Source organism: Vanacampus margaritifer, chromosome 5, assembly GCF_051991255.1.
Source record: "Vanacampus margaritifer isolate UIUO_Vmar chromosome 5, RoL_Vmar_1.0, whole genome shotgun sequence".
Classification (NCBI taxonomy): Eukaryota; Metazoa; Chordata; class Actinopteri; order Syngnathiformes; family Syngnathidae; genus Vanacampus; species Vanacampus margaritifer.
Window position 1 is genome coordinate 14015346 of NC_135436.1, and position 24229 is coordinate 14039574.

Here is a 24229-nt window from a genome sequence, read left to right on the forward strand (position 1 = left end):
CCACTGGAGCTCTGAAGGGTGACCAGCTCTAGTCAAAGTCCAGGTGGTTCGGAACTTCTTTCGTTTTTGGATGATGGAGGCCACTGTTGTGACTGGAACCTTCCAAGCAGCAAGTTTGCATCTGTACCCTTCCCCAGACTTGTGCCTTGGGATAATCCTGTCTTGGAGGTCTACAGGCAATCCCTTTGACTTCATGCTTGATTTGTGCTCTGACATGCACTTTCACCTGTGGGACCTACAGACAGGATGTTTCCAAATCATGTCCAATGAACTAAATTTATCACCAGTGGACTCCAATTAAGCGGCAGGGACCACTCAAGGATGATTAGTGGAAACGATGCACTTGAGCTCAATGTTTTTATTTCATTTTCCCCCAAAAATTCAAAAATCTTTTTTCACATGGTCATTACCGAGTGTTGTGTGCAGAATTTTGAGGAAACAAATTTATTCCATTATGGAATTAGACTGTAAAATAAAATGTGAAAAAATTGACAGGCTGTGAATACTTTACATGTGCACTGTATTTGAAAATCTGCAATTGGCTGGCGACCAATCCAAAAAATATCTGAGATAAACAATATAGAAAATTGATGATGGATGGATGGATAGATATCAGGATTTTTCCTGTGTACAAAATTCAGAGGCGGCCACCTCCACCTTATTTGCTCACGACCTCCAGCCTAACTGACTGATAATGAATGAATGCTTTAACATGATATTGGAACTATTATTTTTATTATTAAAACATGGAATAATTATATGTTGCCTGTAAAATATGAAAGTGAGTCAGTTGAATTTACAGAATACATGCACGTCATGCGCATGGTCAGTATTAGGGATGTTCGATGCCACTTTTTTCCCGACTAATACGCAACACTTGAGCAGTCATTGCCACTGATAACAAATACCGATACCACTAGTAAATAAAATTCCCCACCCATAAATGACAGATGATTTTAAAGAAAGGCCTCTATATCCCAATATATTATTTTTCCTTAAAATTGCATGTAGTTAATGGCAACTTTGGATTCATAAAATTTCTCATTTCTTGTCCCTGATTGTAAAACGGCCGCAGGAGGGGGGGCCGATAATTCTATCGGTCACTGCCGTGAGTACCGTTACCTTAAAATAAGACTAGTATTGGCACCGATACCGATACCTGGTATTGGTAGTTACCCATCATAGTCAGGATGATACCACCTCTGCCTCATTTTGAGCTAGGAAAAGCCCTGCATATGGATGGAGATTTTTTTTTTTTTAATTTAAAACCTCCTTCAATGGAACACTGTCAGACCTGAGTAAACAACAGAAAACACTGAATCTGTTCAAAACAAATCATTACAATAGAACCTCTATGGTTGAACCCAATACAATAAGCTTGAATTTGTTGTATTAAAAAAAAAAACATCCCATAGAAAATAACGGAAGTAGACATAATTAATTCAATACTGCCGCCACCATAAAACCTTTATTAACACTATGTTTGAAGTAAAACTGTAATATTCAAATATTAAAAGTTACTCGTGTATAATAAAACAACATAAAACAGGAAGTAGCAAAATTGCTGAAGGCAGCTGAGCTCATGCGTCCGGCTCTCTTTACTGTCACAAAATTCTAAAATTAAGTTGCTGTATAGTAAAACAAACAACTTGCAAACTCACCATTAAATGTGATGGCACATGAGGAACACCCGAGGTGGTGATTAACATACATGTGATTAAAGTACACTGAGCGAGCATTACAGTGCGCGCTAGAGAGGATTCTCTTCACGTTAACACTAGACACAGCTGTTTTTGCAAATGCATTTTTTCTTTTTATTACTGATCCTATTGTCACCATCACCATATTTTACTGAACAACCACAACATGCACAGCACTTTCATCGCTATTTTACAGCTACATTTTCATTTGCGCTTGAGAATAAAATAAAATAAAAATAAAAACTTGTAAATGCACAACGAGGCTTGGTGAAAATAAGCTGTTATCTTCAGAGGTGTCAAATCCAGGTCCAGAAAGTAAAAACCCTGCCATAGTTTGGTTTTAGCCCCTTAACTAGCAGGTAAACGAGCACCGGGAAGCTAGCAAGGGAGCTTGCTAGCTAGCACATGGGGCTAAAGCCAAACTATAGCAGGATTTTTACTTTCTGGACCTGGCTTTGTCACCTCTGGTTATCTTCCATGATGTCATGTTGTGTTTACTGATAGCACAACTGTACCATAAGCTGTTGTTTAAGTAGCTCCAGATGGTGTTAAAATGTTTAGCACAGATGTGCACACACTGAATGGGTACAAACCGTATTATATGGCCAATCTACATTGGAGATGAGAAGCAGCTATGACTGGAAAATATTTAATGACTGTAAAATGGCTTCCAAACAGGCCTGAACACCCCCAGTGCTGTATATGCACCCGTGTAGGTAGCATGGAAACCACTCTTTGTGTCAGCACTGGTGTCTGGTTGCTGGTCAATTAGTTTTCGCTGTTGTCTAATGGGTCTGCGTGTCCTTCCTGTTGGGGAGTGTGATGGAAGACACAGCTACCACTGGCCTCAGTATTAGCACACAAACACGGACACATGTACACACTGTCAGGAAACAATTTGGCAGTTGACTGGGCTAACTGGTGGTTGTTGAGCAGCATGGTGAGATGGTCATCGAACACCATTTACTTCCACATCATCATATCTATCATTGCTACCATTAAGGAAGCTGATTCTTGGTTGGCCTGCAGCTGTCCAGTCTTGTTTAGATTTTAGGCATTAACAAGAGAAGACTCAGCAGAGACAAACCAGCATGTATTATTCTACAGCGGTTTGTTTATAAGGTAAGGTCCATTTTAATTAGTTCGAAAGTAGAAAACAAATAGATGGATGCCTACCCCATCTTTATTTTCATTTTAAAAACAAATCTGATTTTAAAACTGGAATTAATTAACCGCGTTACACAACGCTATGGAGAAGGTTATAATGGGGCATAAATGAACTACTTAACAGAGCATTTTGAGTCCAGGCAGGTTTGCAGAATCAGCTCTCAGTTCAACAGAGAACCCATTAAGAACAGCACGGAGCAACAATATGAAATAATTAGCATATAAAACTAGCACACAAACCTAGAAAAACATCATATAATTCCATGAATGTGGTGACCTTTATAATCAAACAACATTCATCATCCATTAGCTGCCCTTCATCAACAATCAGCTCAAAGAAATCTCGAGTTTTCTTACTAGAAATCAGTGGCGATCGCAATGTGTCGTACTCGCAAAATTGTTTAGCTGCGTTGAAACTTGCAACTAGTGGAGCACTGACAAACATGTCTGAATATGACCTTTCACCCCACTGGATCATAACTAAAAATCAGTAGGGTACTTGTTTTGATTTATTTATTTATTTTACTTAACGGCCCATGTAAATGTCTCTAACGAAAGAAATGAGTAGCCTCAGACATCAATTCCAGAGTGGCACCAAATAGTGGACAATGATAGGAACAAAATACTTGTTTTCATTGTGGCGGAATTTGCTCCACTTCACAGTGATGATCAGTGATCGTCGTGGCCAACTTAGTATCATTCGCCCGTGGAGGTTTACTTTGAGCGTGTCAAACTCCTGCATGGACTCTGGCAGATCAGTTTCTACTTCCGCCATGCGCTGATTTTAAAGTGAACGAGATTGGCCGCTTTGATTGGCAGCAAATCAAGCTGGCTGTGTTCACGCACACTATGGCGCAAACCACTTTTTTTTGATTGCCCCAAGTTATGTGCGTCTGCAAAAAATAAAAAACAATTGTGTAGCCCGCACCTTAGATCGTGTTTCGCGCCAGCCTCGCTCTGGGCACGAATATATGTAGAGCCCTGAGTGTTAACAATGGTTAACTCATTTTTACACTTGTTGGTGTTAAATCCTATTTAATCCATGCTGGCTGTACTGGAATGGATTATTTCTATTTATATTACCAGACTGTGCTCAATTTTAGATATTCAACTCACATCAAATCACATTTGAATTCAAAATGGTTACATTTTCATCTTCTTGTTAATAAGTTATGCCGATTGCTGCTAAGTGAAACACAATATGACCCCATTACTTGCATTATAGAACGCAAAGGAGTTGTATCACAACAACTCGCTTAACACTCATGAGGATTGGCTGACAAAGCATTTAATACTACTGGGAAACAAACAATTAAGCACTTTTCCAAATGTCTCCTCTGCTTTATTTGCATTGTCGAAAGGTGTGGCGTCTGTCACGCCTCCCCACATCTCTTGACAGTTCCCAGTTGTCCACTACCTAGTGATCCAAATTGGGAGAGGTCATTCAGCGTGCAACTATAAATAAATTACTACAGGGACCGAACAACACAGTAAGTCAACAGCATGGAGCGAGAGAGGGAGTGTGAGCGTTGAGGCAGATGGAAGCAAATGAGAGCACCACATCATATCTGCTATGGGGTGGAGTGGGGAGATGAGTGGGAGAGAGGAAGGGCCGGAGAAAGCCTGCTTGGTCTCAGTTGTAATGTATAATGTATCAGAATGGCAGGAAGAAACATATGAGAAAGGGTGTCATGTGTAAACAAAAGGGCTTCATATAACCGCTAAAACTGAGATTGACTGTTCGCGGTTTTGTTGATTTGTTGTTTTAAAATAAGCTGGAATTTTAAGAGTTCAAGCGGTCACTCAAAAATAGCATGTACAAGCCACATGGTTTTACAAACACTCCTTTAAGACGCAGGAGCTGTTAAATGTAGCCGGTATAGAATGTTGCCGTTATTACCAGTGTATAAAAACAAGCTACAACATAAGTTGTCAGCTGTCATTGCCATTAAGTGGAATTTATATCCCAGGATTTAAAAGGGTTCAAAGAATTATGTCACTCGAGATGGTGCTATAATAGTTGACAGCACATTATTCTGGCACACAGGTTACCTCGGACGGAAATCCAGCCAACCTTAATGTAAACAGCATGTAACAAGCTGAAACAGAGGCGCTGAGGTAGGAGAGAGCTTTCGTTGTTGTTATTGATTTAACCCCTAAAACAAAAAAACATCAACCCAGAAAGAAACACAAAAGTGATGATCTGCAGACACTAAAAATGATACAGCAATTGCAATATAAACAACATACATACAGGTGGGAAAAGAAAAGCAGATTCAGGGGCGTGAGTTCAAGAAGACCATTTGATGCTTTGCATACACTTAACGTAATTGTCAATAATAGCCTTTTACACTTGTGAAACGCTTGTAAATGTACTTAAGTCTAGTGGTATCGAGCAGAAAGAGCTAAAAACACTGAAGCACCAAACTGTGGAAAAACAATACTTGTTTCAGTCTGAAAATGTTTGGCCACGGCTATACATGGGCTACAGCCAGTACAACTATTTGGAATATCCTGAAGATGATGAAGAAGAAAAAAAACACTGGTGTACTAAGTAACAGATGTTGAACAGGTAGCAGTGACGGACCGCAAAACAGCTGTTGGTGACATCAGCAACAAAACCCCGAAGGGCAGGAGTGAAGGAATCGCAACAAACTGTTTTACCAAATAATTCATGAGGCTCCACCAGAAAATGCCAACTACTCATAAACAAGAAGAATAGGACGGCCGGGCACAAATTTGCCAAAACGTGCAGAGATGAGCCTAAGAAATTCTGAGGAAAAGTGGAGGGGAGTGCGGAAGGAAGCCGGAGCACCCAGAGAGAATCCACAGAAACACAATCACAAAATGTGAAATCGACATGATTCAAAGTGTTACTCCCATTAGAACTGGATTTTCCTCCTGATTGCGGGCTTTAGATTGTTGGTGGCAAAGTAACGTTCCAGACTGCCAATTTAGAAACAAACAAGTGATGCCCCAATGCAATCATGAAATGGAAAAACAAAGAGTCCAAGGTTTGAGAGTCAGTCCCTGCTGAACACAATAAAGGAGGCAGACAAGAAACTGGTGATTGGGGAAATATCACAACATGGTTTAATGCAAAGCTTCAGGCACACATTACAGCAAAGATGTTTGTTTTCAGAGTGCAGATTAGATGAAAGCAAGTGTGCCACCTCTTTACACAGTATGTGGAAACCTCTCAGAGAAGACTTTACGAAGGCTGAATGGCGCCATCAAAGACTTAACCGGGCCTATTTCTCTTCAGAGCTTTCAAAGAAACTCTTTCCATACTGACTTTGATGTCGCGAAAGCCCTGACATCACCCAAAAATAAACATCTGTGAGCTTTATGTGTGTGAGAAAAAACAAAGCAGAACCTGAGAAGAACGCAACTGGAAGAGGACTCAGTTGTAACCCTTGCTATAAGCACACACTTACATTTATTGAGAAGAAGTGAAGAAGAAGAAGTGAATGAATGAGTTCACAAAATGGAAGTGGGTGTAAATTCACATGACATTGGTGCAGCCGTGCTTCAATAAATGCATAAACAGTACATAAATTCCTGCCAGGCACACCGTTGGCATTTTTTTATTTATTTTTTGCTTGACTTGACTGCGAAGTAAAGCAAAGAGAAAAAAAAAATACAAGAATGACCAGAAGATGGAAAGGAAGAGACAGAGAAAAAGAGCCTCAGGGGATTCATCACGAGTGTGTATGTGCGTGCATGCACATGTGCTTGTGCACATGTGCTTGTGCATGTGTGTGTAACCTCGGGCTTCTGGGGAGCTCTGTGAAAAGTCACCACAAAGGGTAATTGATGACAAAAGATGACAAAAAGAAAATGTGAAGTGGCATGCTGGCACACAAAAACAATAAGATGTCAACTAAATAATCATAATAATAATAATAATAAATGCAAAGCAACTTTTTACATCTATGTTTATGTATGTTCACATGTACGTAGATATAACATAGCCTACACACACACACAAACAGGTTTGTTTTACTATCTTTGTGGAGCCATCTCATTGACATAATGCATTTCCTAGCCCCTTCCCCCAAACCCAATCATCAAAAATTATTGCCTACCCCTATTTCTTACCCTAACCTCAACCATAACCCAATTCAAACCTAAACTCTAAAACCAAGTCTTGACCCTCAAAAAGAGGTCTAAGCTTCACAGAGTTGTGGGGCCCAACCGTCCATGTGGGGTCATTTTGCTGTACCCCACAACTCTGTGAAATCCCGAAATGGTGGCCCCACTATGTAACGAAAACAAGACCACACACACACACACACACACACAAAAGTTCAAAGTCCCCTCAAAAAAAATATCAATGACCGCATACAGTGTCATTTGAACAAAATTGCTGCCAAGTACAATTCTGCCAATTACAAGCCTGAAAAATCGAAACAGCAATATTTGTACACATTTCCTAGTTTATGAGATAAAACTCAGGTATGCTGGCTTGGCTTCACGTAAGGAAATAATATCACTGGACATGATACCGGCACCTTGGCTTTCAAGAAAAACAACACTGCGTTTAGAAGGAAAATAAGTGTCATCATTACATTTAGTCACTTGCTTTAAGTTCATGAGGCACCTGACATTTTTGTCTCTTATCGCCCTAATATGGGACAGTTCCCACTAATTCTGCAGTCAGTTGAATTACACTGTATGTATATATATACCCTCTGACTGCTGACAATTATACATGTCACTTCTTTTTTTCTTAGTACAAAAGTTAGTAGGGATTGAACGACTAGAGACTTTTTGTAGTAGTCAGAACCATGCTACAGGTCTTACGGCTCCACACTTTCATATGTTGAAGTGATTTCACAGTTCAAACACAAGACAAGATACGTTGCAGGAGCCTTCCTGTGCAACGGTTACATGGCAGCCATATTGGATAGGGCAAGTTCCCATCAGAAGTTATTCAGATCGGTCAGTTGAGTTGAGAGCCTGACTGGAAATGATCCAAACTTTTCATTGGCTCACCGCCCATGTGTGTAATGCAAGAGGACCGACTTTGACGGCTATAGACGTCAAAAATTCATTTGAAATATTTGTATTAGTTACCCCCCCCCCCCCACACCCCCCCCCCCACACAAACACTTTTATTAACAAGAGTACGAGAACCTAGAAAAAAAATATTGTACATTTAGAACAGATATAAAAATTTTGATTAATTGTGAGTTAACTAGTGAAGTCATGCGATTAATTACAATTAAAAAATGTAATCGCCTGACACCCCGAATTTTAATTAATCTTTTATTTTTATTTTTTTTAATCGCATCAGTAATTAATTGCATGACTTCAATACTCACGATTAATCACAAATTTTATATCTATTCTAAATGTACAATATTTTTTCCTAGATTTTCATTCTCTTGTTAACAAAAGTGAGAAAAAAATTTAACTAATACATATAGTTAAAATGAATTTATGACGTCTATAGCCGTCAATGGCAGTGAATGAGTTAATGAAAGTGTATGACCCAAACCGCAAGTAAACACATACAGTACATTGTACTCATCAATAACTTTCTATTAATTATCCTGCTCATCTAAAAACATATACGCCTAAGTGTTTTTATGATAGCATTTCATCTAGATTACAAATTTTTTGTCCCTTTCAAAGTGACTCAGCTGGGCGCCCATTGACGAGCCACCGCTGTCTATGTCCATAAATGAATGACGACTTCCTTAACATTTATATGTAGCCTGGGGCTCGGTACGTTCCATTGCAAGCGTCAAGGACAACTTTTGCCTTGTTGTTTGGGAACAGAAGTTTATGGCCTCTTTGTCACTGCGTGTGTTAAAATAGCCCAAACTAAAGTACCGTAGGTTCTCTCAAGTCAGGGGTGGCTCGACAAACTATAGGGGATTCATTTAAATTTCAATAAAGCAACATGCAGCTAGACTACAACATCAATAAAAAAAAAAGTTGTTCTCTGGGTTGTTTGATAGTCTCATTGAAATGCATAACAAGATAGGATATGCCTACGCATTTAATCCAAACACAAAACCACCAAACCATAATAGGTGTATTTAAGACTGAAATGTGGCCCATGTATGGTTTATATTTCTGACCCATTTATATGCATTACAAGATTAATAATATGAAATAACTACTGTGCTAAAAAAAAAAAAAATCTTACTGCTGTTATCCCAATGCAATTTGGTCTTAAGCCGTATAGCAGAAATAAATCACTTTTATATGACTTGCTTTACTCAACAGAGCCATTTTAAAAGCACTTCAAAGTTCTGCTCAATTGTATATGAACTTGGCGCCGCAAGTACATCTGATCTCAGGAGCATTTTATAAAGGATGCACTGAACGTAACTGTTTACATTTCTGTTCAATCAACCAGGGAGAACTCCCAGACATGGTCACTCACAAGTATCGGTGCGACTCACGCAAGCAGATCTTCCTCTCATACTACTACGTTCTGCTTTGCTGCATTTTGACATCATTACAACAGCACTTCTATATGCTTGCAGGTCCATTTGTACATTAGCAATATCCATCAAACCATACTCATGTCTTTGTTCATGATCTTTATATTCAGCACATTTCCTATTTTTTTTTTCTGGAGAGCTCAGCATTGTTCATTCGGTAATTTTACCGATTTGACATGTCATCATCATTGCTCTCCTCTTTTTTTTCTTTTCTTTTTTGTATGTGGGTGATTATGTGTATGTGTGTGTGTGTGTGTGTGTGTATTCATTAGTTCACCTAAAACCTATTAAAAAATCCCATACCATTCACCTAAACCGAACACTTCCAGCCAGAGTCGTGAGGCCGTCAGGAGACCCGAGGAAGGACCAAAGAAAAGAAAGGAAAGTGAAATCCAGCACCGACCAGACACCACCAACCAGAGTCCTTCACCAACCCCAGAGACATCTAAATTTCAACAAATCAGGGAGACCTCAAGAGACCAAAGGAGAGACTGAGGAAAGGAAGGAAGGATAGACGAGATCCACAGACACCAGCCTCCACCGATTCAATGACCTGAGGAAGATTGTGTCTGAGTTTTGATAGATGCTGGTGTGGTGGATCTGGCGTGCATGAAAATCTCCACCAAAGAGGGGAGCCGTCGGCCGCGGCAGCGCCAAAGGACGACCCCCGGGCCCCGCAGGGGCCACCGGCCGGAGAGCAAACCCAGGAGCAGGGGCGCCCCCCACCCCAACGCGGCCCGCGCCCCCAACCCAACGCAGCAGGACGGGGCACTGCAGGCCCGCCAGGAACCCCACCGGCCCACAGCCCCCGCTCCCCCCACGTCCCTCCCGCCCCCCATCCACCCCCGCCATCCACCCCAACCCAGGCTCAGCACATTTCCTTATACAATAACCTGCAACTTTATCGGCGCTCCTAAGAGGTATCGGACTGAGCCTTCAGAAGTGATGGATTTACAGTAAATGCGTCAAGTGACACAATTCACATTTCTTTGCATCACGCAAACGCATCAGTGCAGCAGAAAAAGGTTGTGGGGGGATGCTTGGACACAGATCTCCTCAGATCAGGACTCCATACATAGCAGACATTACAGTCCACTGATAGACTGTTATCAGGATACAAGATCAGAATTGGAGAAGACACAACAACATCCATCCATTTTTTTCCCACTTATCAGCCTAATGCTTTGTTTACGCAACGTTTCAGGCTCATTTACCAAAATGTACTACTCTATTCATTTTGCCATTTTCCCCCCCTCCGTATTTAGTCATGCCAAGTTTTCTCATGGTCACAGCCGTGGGGTGAAGGAACTGCGGAGTCCCGAAGGCTAAAAGGGGCATGACGATCAATATGTTCTTTCCTGGCCCATTACGCTCTGATGGAGTCCCTCACATTTCTCATATTCTGACAAAGGTCTGACATTAGTTTGACGTTCTGTCAAAGATGTAGCCTGTGGATGAAACGCAGACTTGGAGCACATTTGTGGGCATGGCAGAATCCAGTGTAGCACTCCCGCTGGGTCCGGTTATATAGCCCCTCCCAGACTGTGTCAGAACAGTGTTTGTAATGCACCAGGATTACCATACGCGCTCTCTTGCCATGAGAACTATGACAAAGCGTGGCGCAACGTGTATCAAATGTAAGCAGAACTTGAAAGGACCTTGCATGAGATTCTGCAGAAATTCTTATGCTTTCCAGACTACTTTCAAGTTATGCCCAATTATGTGCTGTCAGCTTTTGTTGCATTCATCCTGTTTTACTATCGTCAACTACATTTCTCATGTGTACTGGAACATTTCTGACAGTTTGAAAATCTGGCCTGGCATCCATGTAATCATGTACCATCTCATTTGGCTTTCCCACTTCCCCATTGTCTCAAGTCCGTCCTGTTCTTCACGGTGGCCTGAAATGTGATTGCCGTGACTGCCCAGAAAATAATCTAAATGTAGCATTGGCAGAGATGTTCAGACTTTCCTCTCTCTAACCTTTATGTGACAACTTATCAATATAAAATATAACTTAACAACAATAAATATAGTAAAGATAGACCGATATGGGTTTTTTTCCAGGGCCGATACAGATATCGATTATTAGTAGTCAAAGACGCCGATAACCGATATTTGGAGCCGATCTTCATTTTCACTAAAAGTGAAAATATTGGCATCAAAATTTGAAAAAATACAAACTCCAGCTCTTATTTTTTTTTAAGCTTATGTTTATTGAACAACTTTTAGGTTACATAAAATATTGGATTTAAAACAAAACAAAATTTAGGCATCTTTGTTTAAAATCTAACATAAAGTTCAGGGATCTCCCAGGGGCAGTAGAATGTCTTCAGACGTTAAACAAAAACGTAAGTAAATTGCTCCCTATTGTTTTCAACAGGAAATAAAGTTTTCAAAAATGTCTAAATATCTGAAGTAAACAGAAAGTGCAGAAAGTTCCCAAGGTCAGCAGCATCTCTGAAAAGTTTAATAATTAGTTCCCTGAAGTTAACACTTTTTAAGATGGATCTATTATCGGCCATGTTCCTTCAAAAGGGCCGATATTCGTCAAAATATAATCAGCCCAGTTGCTAATCGGTCCATCCCTAAAATATAATGTCCTTTTTTTCTTTTTATCAAACTTGGACTGCAATCTTTTGTTTGAAACATTTAAGGTCACCACCTTATCTTAACCAACAATTAGTCAAATGTAATCTCTTCCCGTAAATAACCATATATCGCCATGGAGCGAGTTTCCAAGGTAAAATCCACATATTTTACAACACTTCTTTCCCTGATTTGTTGGAAGTAGAACATCTTGAATGAGAGGTGAAACCTTTTTATGTATGGAGTTACTTCATTTGATGATCAGTTATTCCCTAAGTAGCCACGTCTGCGGGAAAAAGCAAAGCAAGGGGAAAAATGGAAGCTGGCCATTCGTCACACTTTGAAGAAAGACACGTTAATGCGTACACAATCACTGAAACGTAATACGGCATTGACTGAAAGATGAATGGATGAGCAGATCAAAAGAGGAAAACATTTCAATTAGGACTGCTTTAGTATGCCCATCAGTCAAGTAACCTGTGACACTATCAGTTGCCAGGCAACCTTCTCTTTGGATGAAACACCTGCCCTTTATGTATCAGAGCATCTCTGCAACCTTTCTCTTTGGATGAAACACCTGCCCTTCATTTGTCAAACCACCACAGCAACCTCTTTCCGTCATGCCTGTCAGCCTTGTCCCGTCTGGCTGCTGGGATTTCATAAGTGCAAATTGGTCATATTAGAATGGAGAAATGAAACAAGTGGCAAATAAGGTCATCAACATCTGTGTCGGAAATGGCACCGATAGAAATGCAAGTGTTGAATGGTTAAATGGCATTCTATGTATTGATTTATAGACATCGAAACAGCAACATACGATCATAGTTTTTTTTTTTTTCATTCTGTAAAATGCTTCGGAGTAATGAATGAGATCAATATTATTCACGGACTGATTTACATGTTGTAACAGTTGGCATTACAACGCTCCCGAATGTCCTGAATGCCACTGCTGCAGCCTGTCAGTTAGCTTTATCTCTGCGTGAGTCAATCAATAAGTGCAATCGATAACAAAAAGCCCTGCAGGCAAGGCAAACACGACTGAGAACCCCCCACACCCCCAAAAAAACATTCTTCATTCTGCTTGAGGACGCACAGCAAAAACAATGCAACAAGACATTATTAGAACAACTGATATCATATTGAACTGTCACTCGAAAAGTATAAGATAAGGAAAAAAAATCAAGCTTGAGAGATAATAATAAGTAACATATAGTGCATATAGTCTGTAATGGGAAAAAACAATGCAAACATGATGTGAAAGTAGGGTGGAAAAAAAACATACAAGGCAATTTATGTTTACAATCTACATCTGTGATTTTAATCGCGCTGGTTGAGGGTTTTAGGGCCTGTTTGATTGAAATTCAATATTGTTCTCTTGATAGTGGCTGTCATTTCAATCTCTTGTTTCTTATCAGCGGACACTACAATGAATATTAATTGTACACCGCAACTTGCAGTCTCTCTGAAGTGGAGCAGACGTGAGATGCACTTTGACCCTCGGAGATTTCCAGACTAAAATAATGTGGCCGACTTCGCACCTGTTCAAAGAACAACACAAAGCAACATCAACCTTAGTGAGGCTTTGGCATTCAACACAAATGCTTACGTAAAATAATTTTCTCCAAGTTTGTATAATTAGACACTTCATTTATATGAAGTACATCCCAGTCATGGCGAATTATAACCAGAAACACACGCTAGCTGTCGTTGCTGACAAAAAGCATAGTTGAAGGTGATCATTTGATTACAGAGCCATACTGTACGTATGCACTCCACAAGCATACATGTGGCAGAGGCACACACTTTAATGCATATTATTTTAAAATTACTTTTGCATTTAATTCATATTATTATTAACATAAAATATACTGTATAATATAAAATAATCTAACATAATATATAAGTATAATGTATAATATAAATAAAAAAATAAATATAAAATATAAAAAAAGAATTAATATAATACAGATCCTTTAAAAAAATAAAATTGGATATCACGGAAAAGTTCATTTATTTCCATAATTGCATTCAAAAAGTCAAACTTCCATAGATTATAAAATCAGGGCCCACATTTTAAGTTTTTTTCAAATATTAATTTGTTTGTTTTTACATAAGTTGGGCTTCCAGCTCATAAAACCCACACAAACAGGATTTCAAAAATTTTGAATACTGTTACGAAATCAGCCCAAATTTTGCAGGACATGAATTTTTTTTAACTGAGCGTCATCTACTAACCTCAAAAGCTACACAGGTTTTCCCGGGTGTCATTAAATTGATTCAGTTTGGTTCAATTGTCTTGTTGCTCTCCTTAAAACTCATTCACTCCCAGCCATTTTCACAGATGCAATCCCCTTCACTCGCGGCTGTTTTACTAGGTTTTGACTGATTTTGCGAGGCCCACAGAATATTGTGTTCTATTGCTATTAAAACATGGAACTTACCAAAAGAAAGACTTGAGTGTCTTTTTTCATCAATATAGGGAAGACTGCTCAAGTTCTCTACACTGTAGTATTTGATAACAATCCTAAGTACTTCATGTACAACCTCTGTATCAATGTAAAGCTGCTGTCCCCTCAAAAGACCTCAACACACATCCATTAATGTCTAAACAGCAGATCACAAAAGAAAGTACACATTTAAGTGAAACGAACCCAAGGTGTCAATATTTAGATTTTCCGCTGTGGCACGGGCTTTGCCAGAGCCTCACAGGCTGACACTAAAATCATCTTCCATTCATCCCACAGATGCTCATTAGTTTGGCATTGCATGTCAGAACAAAATTATCAATTCATCGCCCAGTCCTGGCCTATAGGCCATCTATAACTCATTTGCTCGCAACAAAAATTATAAATTTATTATATTTTGAATGTTTTAACTCTTTGACTGCCAAAAACGTTAAATAACGTTTAGTAAAATCCTACGGAGGAGCGCCAAAGACTTTTAAAAGACGTTCACCAAGTTTTTTTTGGGTTTTTTTTGGAAACGGGTGGAGGAAAGCCTTGGCCAGCTGTGCTGAAAGTATCAAGCAGATCTAGTTAGTATAATGACTATTTTTGGCCCCTAGATGGCAGCGATGACTCTCTTTGGACAAGATCGGGTAGGCGTCAGTAGAAGACGTGAGGCGGAGCTAGAGTGTTGAGGGGAGAATGGCTGAGAAAGCGAAAATGGCGACCGGTGGCAAGCAGCTCACGCTTGATCATTTTTTTCAAAGAAGAGAAGCATCAACCAGTGCTAAAGAGCACATTGATGACGACGATGATGATGGTGACTCCAAGGTTGACGCCGAAGTTGGAAGCGTTGACGCGGCGGCTATGATCACGTCATAAAGCCTTACCGGCTAGCGATGCTAACGCCGGAAAACGCGGAGCACAACCGAGCACTTCTGCACAGGCGGACGTTCAATCGGACGACGAAGAGTACCCCGAGTCCAATGCATATTCATCGGAGGAGTGGGTACAGTCTGATCACGGAGAAGACCCTGGTTCTGGACTATGATGCCACCATGAATTGAGCGGATAAGATGGACCAGAACATCTCTTACCACCCGGTATAGGAACTGAAGGACATAAGGAAGCCAGACGTAACACCACCGTAATGTCACCGTATCACGATCCTGATAGTAGACTTGATGGCAACATGGCCAAACACGCACTGCAGTATATACTTGCTATTCCCCGGAAAAAAAGGCCGGCAAGAAAGTGTATCGTCTGCACGTGAAGGAGCCATCGCAGTGAAACTAATCTGTTGTGCAAATCCTGCTGCGTCTCCTTGCACGCAGAAGAGTGTTACAAAAAGAAAAACTGTATTTGAAACATCCACACAATTGTAAATAGTACCACGGTTGCACACATTTGTAAATAGTTTGCCAAATTGTTTTGTCAAATTGTTACACTGTTGAATGTAAATAAACGTATTTTGCTATCAAAAAACACTTTTTCATTGTTGGTGATAGTGTTTTACAGAAGTAAAGCACTGTTTAGGTGTTTGTGGCATCATTCATGGGAAAAAAATAGGTGTCAAATTCACTAGAGTGCATGAAATAATATCGTTTCACAAAAAGCTTGATTTCTCCGTATTTTGTTTCAAAACAGAGCATTTGGGTGAAACTAACCATTTTCTATTGTTGATTACTGAAAAACGGAATAAGGTAGAAACAAACTTTTTTCTGATGAAAGATGAGAGTCCAATCTTTCATTTGGTAGTATGTGTGTTTCCATAGTCCAAACACAAAATTTTCTGTGGACCTTGAAAGATCAGTCAAAATGCTTAAATCGGCTGGCACCCACGGCATCCCTTTTCTGAAAACGTCTGACAGTCAAAGAGCTAAGTGTCCCAAAAAACGTATTTATACGTTATTCGTGTGTTGTTGTTGTTGTTTTTATGCTACAGCATACAGAGGCTTTGATACAGCCTCTCAACTGCAGAGAACGGTTGAAGCAATGGTAGTAATGCCATCAGGTGGCAGCAGAGCAAAAGAGATCAACCAGGGGCCATGTTGAAAAAAGCTCATTACTCACATTTCTAAATAGATTTGTGAATAATGATGAAACTTAGCTATATTCTAATGCTAATTGCTGCACAACAGAAATCGATAGAAATGTATTTTCTTGATGAAAGAAGACATTCTAATCTTTCTTTTGTTCCATGTTTTAATAGCAATAGAACACAATATTCTGTGGGCCTCGCAAAATCAGTCAAAATCCAGCAAAACAGCCGGGAGTGAATGAGTTTTAAGGAGAGCAACAATTCTTTTTTCACCTCAGAGTGTTTGTGTCATGAGATGCCACATTCAACTTTCAGAGACCTATAAGAGAGAGTGATAACACACAATTTAACACACCTGCTCCCCATTGAGACATTGTAATACTAACAAGTCACGTGACACAGAGGAGGGAAAATGGATAATTGGGCCAATTTGGACATTTTCACTTAGGGGTGTAGTCACTTTTGTTGCGGATTGAACGTTAATGAAGGGAAGAGTACATTTATAAATTGACTTTGTACTGGTATGCATGAAAAGGCATAGTATTATGTAGGAGTGTTTTAAAAAATAATTCTGCAATATATATCTTTTTAAAATACTCTGCTGCCAATGCCATTTTTTTTAAACTAATATTACTGAAATAGGACATGCACATTTTAGATTGAACAACGACAAAATACATGCAAGTCTGTGAAAGCTTTTCAATCAAAGGTTTTGTTGAGGTTTTCATATTCTGAGGATAAACATGTCCAAATACACAAACACACTGAGATTTCTCTCTGCCTTTTCTTTCCCTTACAGTATTATCTGCCTCTTCTGGCTCTGTCACTTTTCTCGCTCTGAATATTTTAGTACTGATGAGGCCATTACTGATGATAACGCACCGATGTCAGCGTCTTTTGCTCTGCTGTCAAATAGACACAAATATATGCTCACTCATCTGGAGTCAGGTTACAACTGCTGCTGTTGTGTACTTTAAATGCATTTCTGCGTGTATTTGCGAGTGTGTTTAGGGAATGTGTGCGTGGGGAGGACTTCCTGGCAATAATCCAGTAAGTAACGATAGTTTACAGTATGAGGCCTTTTACATGCATGACAATGACCACAAAACGCTTTAATTGAACTCAAGTGCCAACTGCTGCCAACAAATGGGAGATCCCAGCAAAGCCCATAAACATGTCGCTGGCGTCGGGCCAAAACCTTGTACCGCCAAAATCGTACCTTTTCAGGAGACGTTGATGTTTTTTTCGACCATTAACTTTGCATCATGACACCCATGCGTGTAGACTGAGCAAAAGTATAGATTTTTGGAAAAATATTACATTTGACAAATTGTGACTTCTGAGGTTTCGGTCCGACGCCAGCGATACTGCATGTGTAATTCCTGAAATTGCCGTGATAAACTAAGAAAAAGGGCAACTATTACAAAATAGGGAAACTGCCCCCAGCCCCCTTTACCATATGCATCTCATGAAATATTCAAACGGCATATAAACTGTTCGGATTCCCAACATAGAGCATACGTAACTTTGGCTCTTAAGTAGTCCAACAGCATCATTCCTTGTGACCTTCCGTGTCTGATAATCAAAGCAATTCATTTTCAAGGGGAGCAGGTAAGATCAGCTACTGAAACGAATTGTAATGTCAGACCTGGCACATTTCATTATTCCTTGTTTCATGGGTGTGTGTGTGGGGGGTGCTGAAACTTGATACCAAGCAACCCCCAAAATGTTCATGCCAAACTAGGGCAACGCGAAGAGAACACCAGGGGTTATTGAAAAATCCGAGAATAGAGACATCACACCACGTTATGAGGACGCCTCATACGCATACAGTATTTACAGAGTGCGTGCGTGAAAGGCGTTTGATCAGCCTCACGCTTTGATCACGACAGCTCACCTGAATCACAGCAGATGCCTCCATTCATTTTCGAGCAGGTGTTTCATAGGAGAATTTCAAGCAGCAGAAAATGTATTCGCTAACAGGAGATTTTTTTTTTTTTTTTAACATTATGTTTAACACGTCGCCTTGACATTGTCAACTTGTGCCTCTGAGGGAGAGCAGGCCAACGTAACAAAAATAAAAAATAAACTTGTCCTCAACAATGACAATCAACATCAACCACTCCACGAATGGCAACACGATGGTTATGTCATACTGCTGTTGGCACATCCGCGAGGACACCTTTGCCATTGCACTGACATCAAGTGAAAATGAAACTAAATTTGGAGTTTGTAACATAAAATTTTATGTGTGTGTATGCATTATTGGTAAATGGTACTTCGTTTATATAGCGCTTTTCCACCTTACAAGGCCCTCAAAGAACTTTACATTTGACTACTCATGGATCATTAACAACTGGGGGATTCAGTATCTTGCCCAAGGATACTGGCCACAATGGCATGGGATCGAACCTACAAGCTCTGGGTTGCGAGACGACCGCTCTACCACTGAGTCACACCATCCCTGTCTTATCTATTCACAAGAAGTCACAGCTGAGTAAGCATGACTAAAATATCTGACCTAGTTCATCACAAAGGTGTTTGCTGGGGTTCAGGTCAGGTTCCAGTCAAGTTCTTCCATGACAAAACTTGCTGGGACAGAGAAGGTCTTCTCTAAAGCTGTTCCCATAAAGGTGGTAAACTTGTCTTGATCAATTAGAAAATTGCGACTAAGGAAGTACCTCATTGATTGATGACTTAAAAGGTGTTTCCCCATCATTTTGTACATAATGGCTTAGTGACTGCACTAGATTCGAGTCATATTCGTGACCTCTAAAGCCATTGACCACATCACTCACTGTGCCTTTTGGACCTAAAGGATCATGGTATCTCTCACTTTATTGTTTGAAAATTGATAGCTACCAGTAGTTTCAACTCCTAACTTTGTATCTGCCCTGTGTCCTCCGCAGATGCCGATGAAAAAAAAGGCATAGAGAAAGGTAAAGTCAACGATGGTGATCTTGATTTAAAATTGATCTCATGGTCTTTATAAGGTAGTGATTCAAAATCAGGGTGTTGACAGAGAGCATCAGGGGTAGCATGGGAAATTATACAAATTCATTTAATTTGTCTGAAAATTATTATTTATTAATTAGCAATATATATTTGCTCATATATAACAGGCAGTGCAGTCAAATGGTCTTCCGTTGAATGGCATGAGGAACTACAAACCTATAGATCCACTTGTTGCCATTTATACAACACAGATAGAAAATCATGGTTACTCGCAGCTTTGAGTCCAATTAGGCAGGCTAAGATTTCACGCTAAGTCAATTTGTGAGTAAGCTGAGACAAGATCAGCAGTATTTCAGTATTTATAGCTACTTTTTGTAACATTTTTTGTTTGGCAGTGTACTGTGAGATTTTTAATATGTAAAATTGGTGCCATAGTGATCAACCTGTCACCAACGACTGCCTACTGTGATCGATTATTCGTTTTCATTTTATGTTGTTTGTATGCATTGCTGTAATGTACAAAAGCACAACATTTTCTTTTTTTGTACGAGCTCATTTTTTTACAATATTGGGCTTTTTTTTGTATCGCCAACCTCCCCACAATATCGTGATAATTATCGTATCGTGACCTTCATATCATGTGATAATATCGCATCGTGATGTTTCGATAGATCCCTAGTTGAAACCAGTGTGTGTGTGTGTGTGGGGGGGGGGGGGGGGGCATACAGCAAAGTATTACAGCAAAGTATCAAGAGATCTAAAAATACGGCAATACTGCATCCATGTGAAAATGGCCGTAAAGTCACAGGTATCAAAATCTTCCCCTCGATATTGGGGTGGCCAGAGAATGACCAGGGGCTTGCACTCCTGGCCACTACGTATTTCCGCCCCTGAGTGTATTAAAGAAAAAAAAGAAAAAAACTGAAACAGTGAAATGGAGGAATGTGATTCAAATTGTTAGGTGTTGTTGGCTACAATTAAAAAAAATCCTTGTGTCTTATGCCAGCCTATTTTTTTAAACTGTATTTCAAATAAATAAAAACTACAGTGTATTTCTTCCAGTTGTTATCATTAGCTAATTTCGCAGTTACTGTACTTGTTTCGCAATGTCAACAGCACTTCTATTTTATTTGAGTCTTTTTATACACAAGCTGTACTTCTACTTATGAACAGAGTGTGAATATTGTACTTTTACCACCTCTGCAACAGTAAGCCTACTGAGATTTAAACCTTATATGTACTGTATAAGCGTTAATGGTATTATTGAACCACCCGCCTGCAGGACTCGCGGGAGTGACAAAGTCACATATAGCAGACGCTGTGGGAATATTTGAGGGGCGATTCAGTGTGATGCGGGGGTCTTAAAAGGGGCTGACAGCTGCCCTCACAGCTCACGTGGTGCTGCTGTCAAGGGGGAATAATGACAGCCAGCCGGCAGATCAAACTCAGCGCTCCACCACCGCAAGGGGCCATGTGCCTCCCTGGCCGCCTCCTTGGGCTCGTTTTGAGGAAGTACCAGCGACACACAACACACACATCGCAGTGGCTGACTTACATGTCGGTGGATGGCGGTTGGCTACGGCAGAGCAGCGCGTGTCCGCACGCTTGTCCCATGGCGCATCCTGCCTCGCCACCCCGCTTGACCCAAAGCAGCTGCAGTCGTGGAGGATGGATGAGCGGATGAGCGAATGGGTGTGTTTGTGTGTCGTCCTCGCTTTAAAGCCTCCTCACCGGGGTCCACCTCTACTCAGGGGAAGCGAAACGGGGTAAATGATACTTGAACGCTTATGCACGAGGACATCATGAGGCGAGGGAGAGCGAGGGAGAGGGAGAGGGAGGGAGAGAGAGGGAGAGAGAGGGAGAAAGAGAGATAGGGAGAGAGAGGGAGAGGGAGAGATAGGGAGAGAGAGAGAGACGTTCACGGCCACATGGAAGCGTCAACAACCCGCTACTCCACTTTCAATTCAGAGCCACTCACTTGTGCTGAAATAAAAACAAGCCGATACGCAAACGCAGACGAGCGCCTCCTCGAGCTTTTTCTTGCGCGGAACTTTAAACTGTGACAAATCCAACCTTCTGTAATCACCAAAATCACAAATGTGGGTCAGGACTTGAACGTCTCCCTCTACTAGCGGCGGTCTTATCGGCTCGTGCCAGCAGCTTTTCATTAAACCACATGTTGCACTTGACTCTCACTTGAGTATGCGTCAATTATGCAGTTCAAAGGTCCAATTGGTAGTCCTCTTTATTGTCTCTCCGCTGCACACACTGGAAAAAAAAACTCTGTAAAACAGTGATTCCCAAAGGTCACTCTGGGATTATTGTGCTTGTATGGTAGGTTAAGAACAATTTAAAATTATTTTTAAAAAATAACCTATGAAAACAATGTTTACATGTACAAAGTGCATTTCAGGGCAACTTTTTGAGAAACTGGGGATGAACATGACTGCATGAAGAAACTGAATAAAGTAAAAATATTCTTTCTTTGACTCCTGCTGTAAAGACAGGAAGACGCTGGAAATTGCATTTGCACCATGCTAGCTTTCTTTGGTGCTGTACAGATATTCATGTTCATGTCGTGGCAGTCACGCTGTCTCAAATGACTTTGAATATGCAAAGTTTTACCAAAGTAATCATTGGAATCTTTTTATTTGTACTTTTTGTCTTTAAAAAGCTGACTTTTTGTGTCCCGTACACTTATTTTTTTTTCCACTTTAAAAGATAACAGTAAACAGCAGTCCACCCATACAAGTGTTGCAAATTACTCCCGTGATTAGACCTCAGACACATCCTGATGTTCAAATGGTGGTTAAATGACATCGCTGTCTCTTAAATTAGCTATATTGCATCTGTTCATAATCACAATCCTCCTCATCATCAGTATGAAGACTGCGATCCCCCACTAGTTCCCCACATTGCTCCACCTAACTTCAGCCCGAGTGGAGAAGTAATCAGCTAATCAGCAGTAATTGCAAACACCTGAAATGAGGCCTGCTGTTAATGTGGCAGTTGTTTAGTGTCAGTCAACTCAATAGTGCAGGGGTGCTCAAGCTCGGTCCTGGAGAGCCCTTATCCAGCCCGTTTTGCATGTTTCCCTCCTGCAGCACAGCTGAATCTAATGATCAGCTAATCAGCAAGCTTTGTAGAAGCCTGATAACGATCCTGATCATGAATCAGGTGTGTTAGTGGAGAGAAACATGGAAAACAGGCTGGATAGGGGCTCTCGAGGACCCAACTTGAGCACCCCTGCAATAGCGTGATGTTTAAAACAGACCTTTTTTTTTAACCCCCATTTTGACATGTGAAATTAATACAGTCACTGACTGTCTTGGTTTGCTGCTTCCAAGGCTCCTGGCACTGCTTTTGGGACAATTCATGGAAACTGATTACAGTATTGTGCCTTTGAAGATGCTTGCCAAGGCAAGATGTCACACAGGCCCAAAGTTATGCAGCTCGAAACCCAGATTGGTGTACACACTAGGATTTCAACTGACTAATCAACTTTACCAGTGAACCAAGAACCATAGGTAATGCTGTTACCGGATGTCTGCTGGCTGCTGCTGGCGCTGGCGAACTATAACGCTCCGCGGAGCAGCAAAACAGGGCGACACAGTCTCCACACATCAGCGTGGAACTGAGAAAACGGTAAATGCACCGCCCAGTAGATGTCTTCAAATTTGACCTTTTTCATCAAACATATGCAAACTGAAAATTTTCCCATTCTCCAAGGTCTAAAATAACCGAATAGACCAATTATTTTTATCTTGGACCTTGGCTATGCCTGTCTCAAGAGCCATGTAGTTTTACTGATGACGTTTTTCAAAAACGCTGCAAAATTCGGGATATTATGTCCTAGTTTTCATTGTAGCTTCCCAGAGGTTGATGCTATAGCATTGTAAGCGGTACCAAATGAAAGCTAATAACATTTTCTTGCATATAGTAGCAAACACATGAACACCTGTGTAAATTTTAACCAATTTTAATGCACAAACATACATATTTTTTATGCTTGGAAAGGATGACATCATATGATACATAAAACTTTATCTAAAAAATTTCCCTTAATGCACATACAGTGGGCTACATGTCAAAAGTTTGGACACACCTTCTCATGCTATGCATTTTCTTTATTTTCATGACTATTTACATTGTAGATTATTTTATCGGCGAGCAAGGAAGCCTCTCCAGCTTGCACGGAGAGCTCCAGCAATGGACGACAATCTTGTCCACTGTCACCACGACTTGCTGTCCAGTAACTCAAGTTGCAAGTTGTGGTGACAGTGGACAAGATAGTCGTCCATTGCTGGAGCTCTCCATGCAAGCCGGCGATGGCGGCGATGGCGGCGATGGCGGCGATGGCGGCGATGGCGGCGATGGCGGCGATGGCGGCGATGGCGGCGAGACTTCCTTGTTCGCCGACCCACTCCCTCTAGGCAGTTTGCAACAGCGGAGCCCAAACCATGACACGCTTAGGACCGCCCCCTCATTTGAATAACATTTCGACTTGACAGAGCGTCTGAAGCATGAAATAAATAAATGTGAGAGCAGAGTGTTTTTATTTATTGATTGATAGTTAATTCTATTTATACATTTGTTTTTGTATTAATTTCGACATTTATTTTTATATTTATTTTTTAATCTCGTTTTTAATTTTTTTATTAATTTTTACTTTTATTTATTTACGTATATATATATATATATATATATATATATATATATATATATATATATATATATATATAATTTCAATTTTTATGATTTTTTGTTAATTTTTTAATTATATTTATTATATCTGTTTTTATTTATTTATTTTTATTTTTATTATCACCTTTAGTAATTGATTTATTTTTTATTTTGGCAGTTTTGGTTCTC

General features: G+C 40.2%; 1 protein-coding gene across 1 annotated transcript in view; it reads right to left on the reverse strand.

The window, feature by feature from the left end:
• The window catches only part of pde2a (phosphodiesterase 2A), a 163758-nt gene extending 142626 nt beyond the window's left edge, over positions 1-21132 (reverse strand). The window contains exon 1 of the mRNA XM_077566296.1: positions 20913-21132. Coding sequence (XP_077422422.1) covers positions 20913-20971 — 59 coding nt within the window. The 5' untranslated portion in view covers positions 20972-21132. The remainder of the gene's footprint in view (positions 1-20912) is intronic.
• Positions 21133-24229: the final 3097 nt, after the last annotated feature.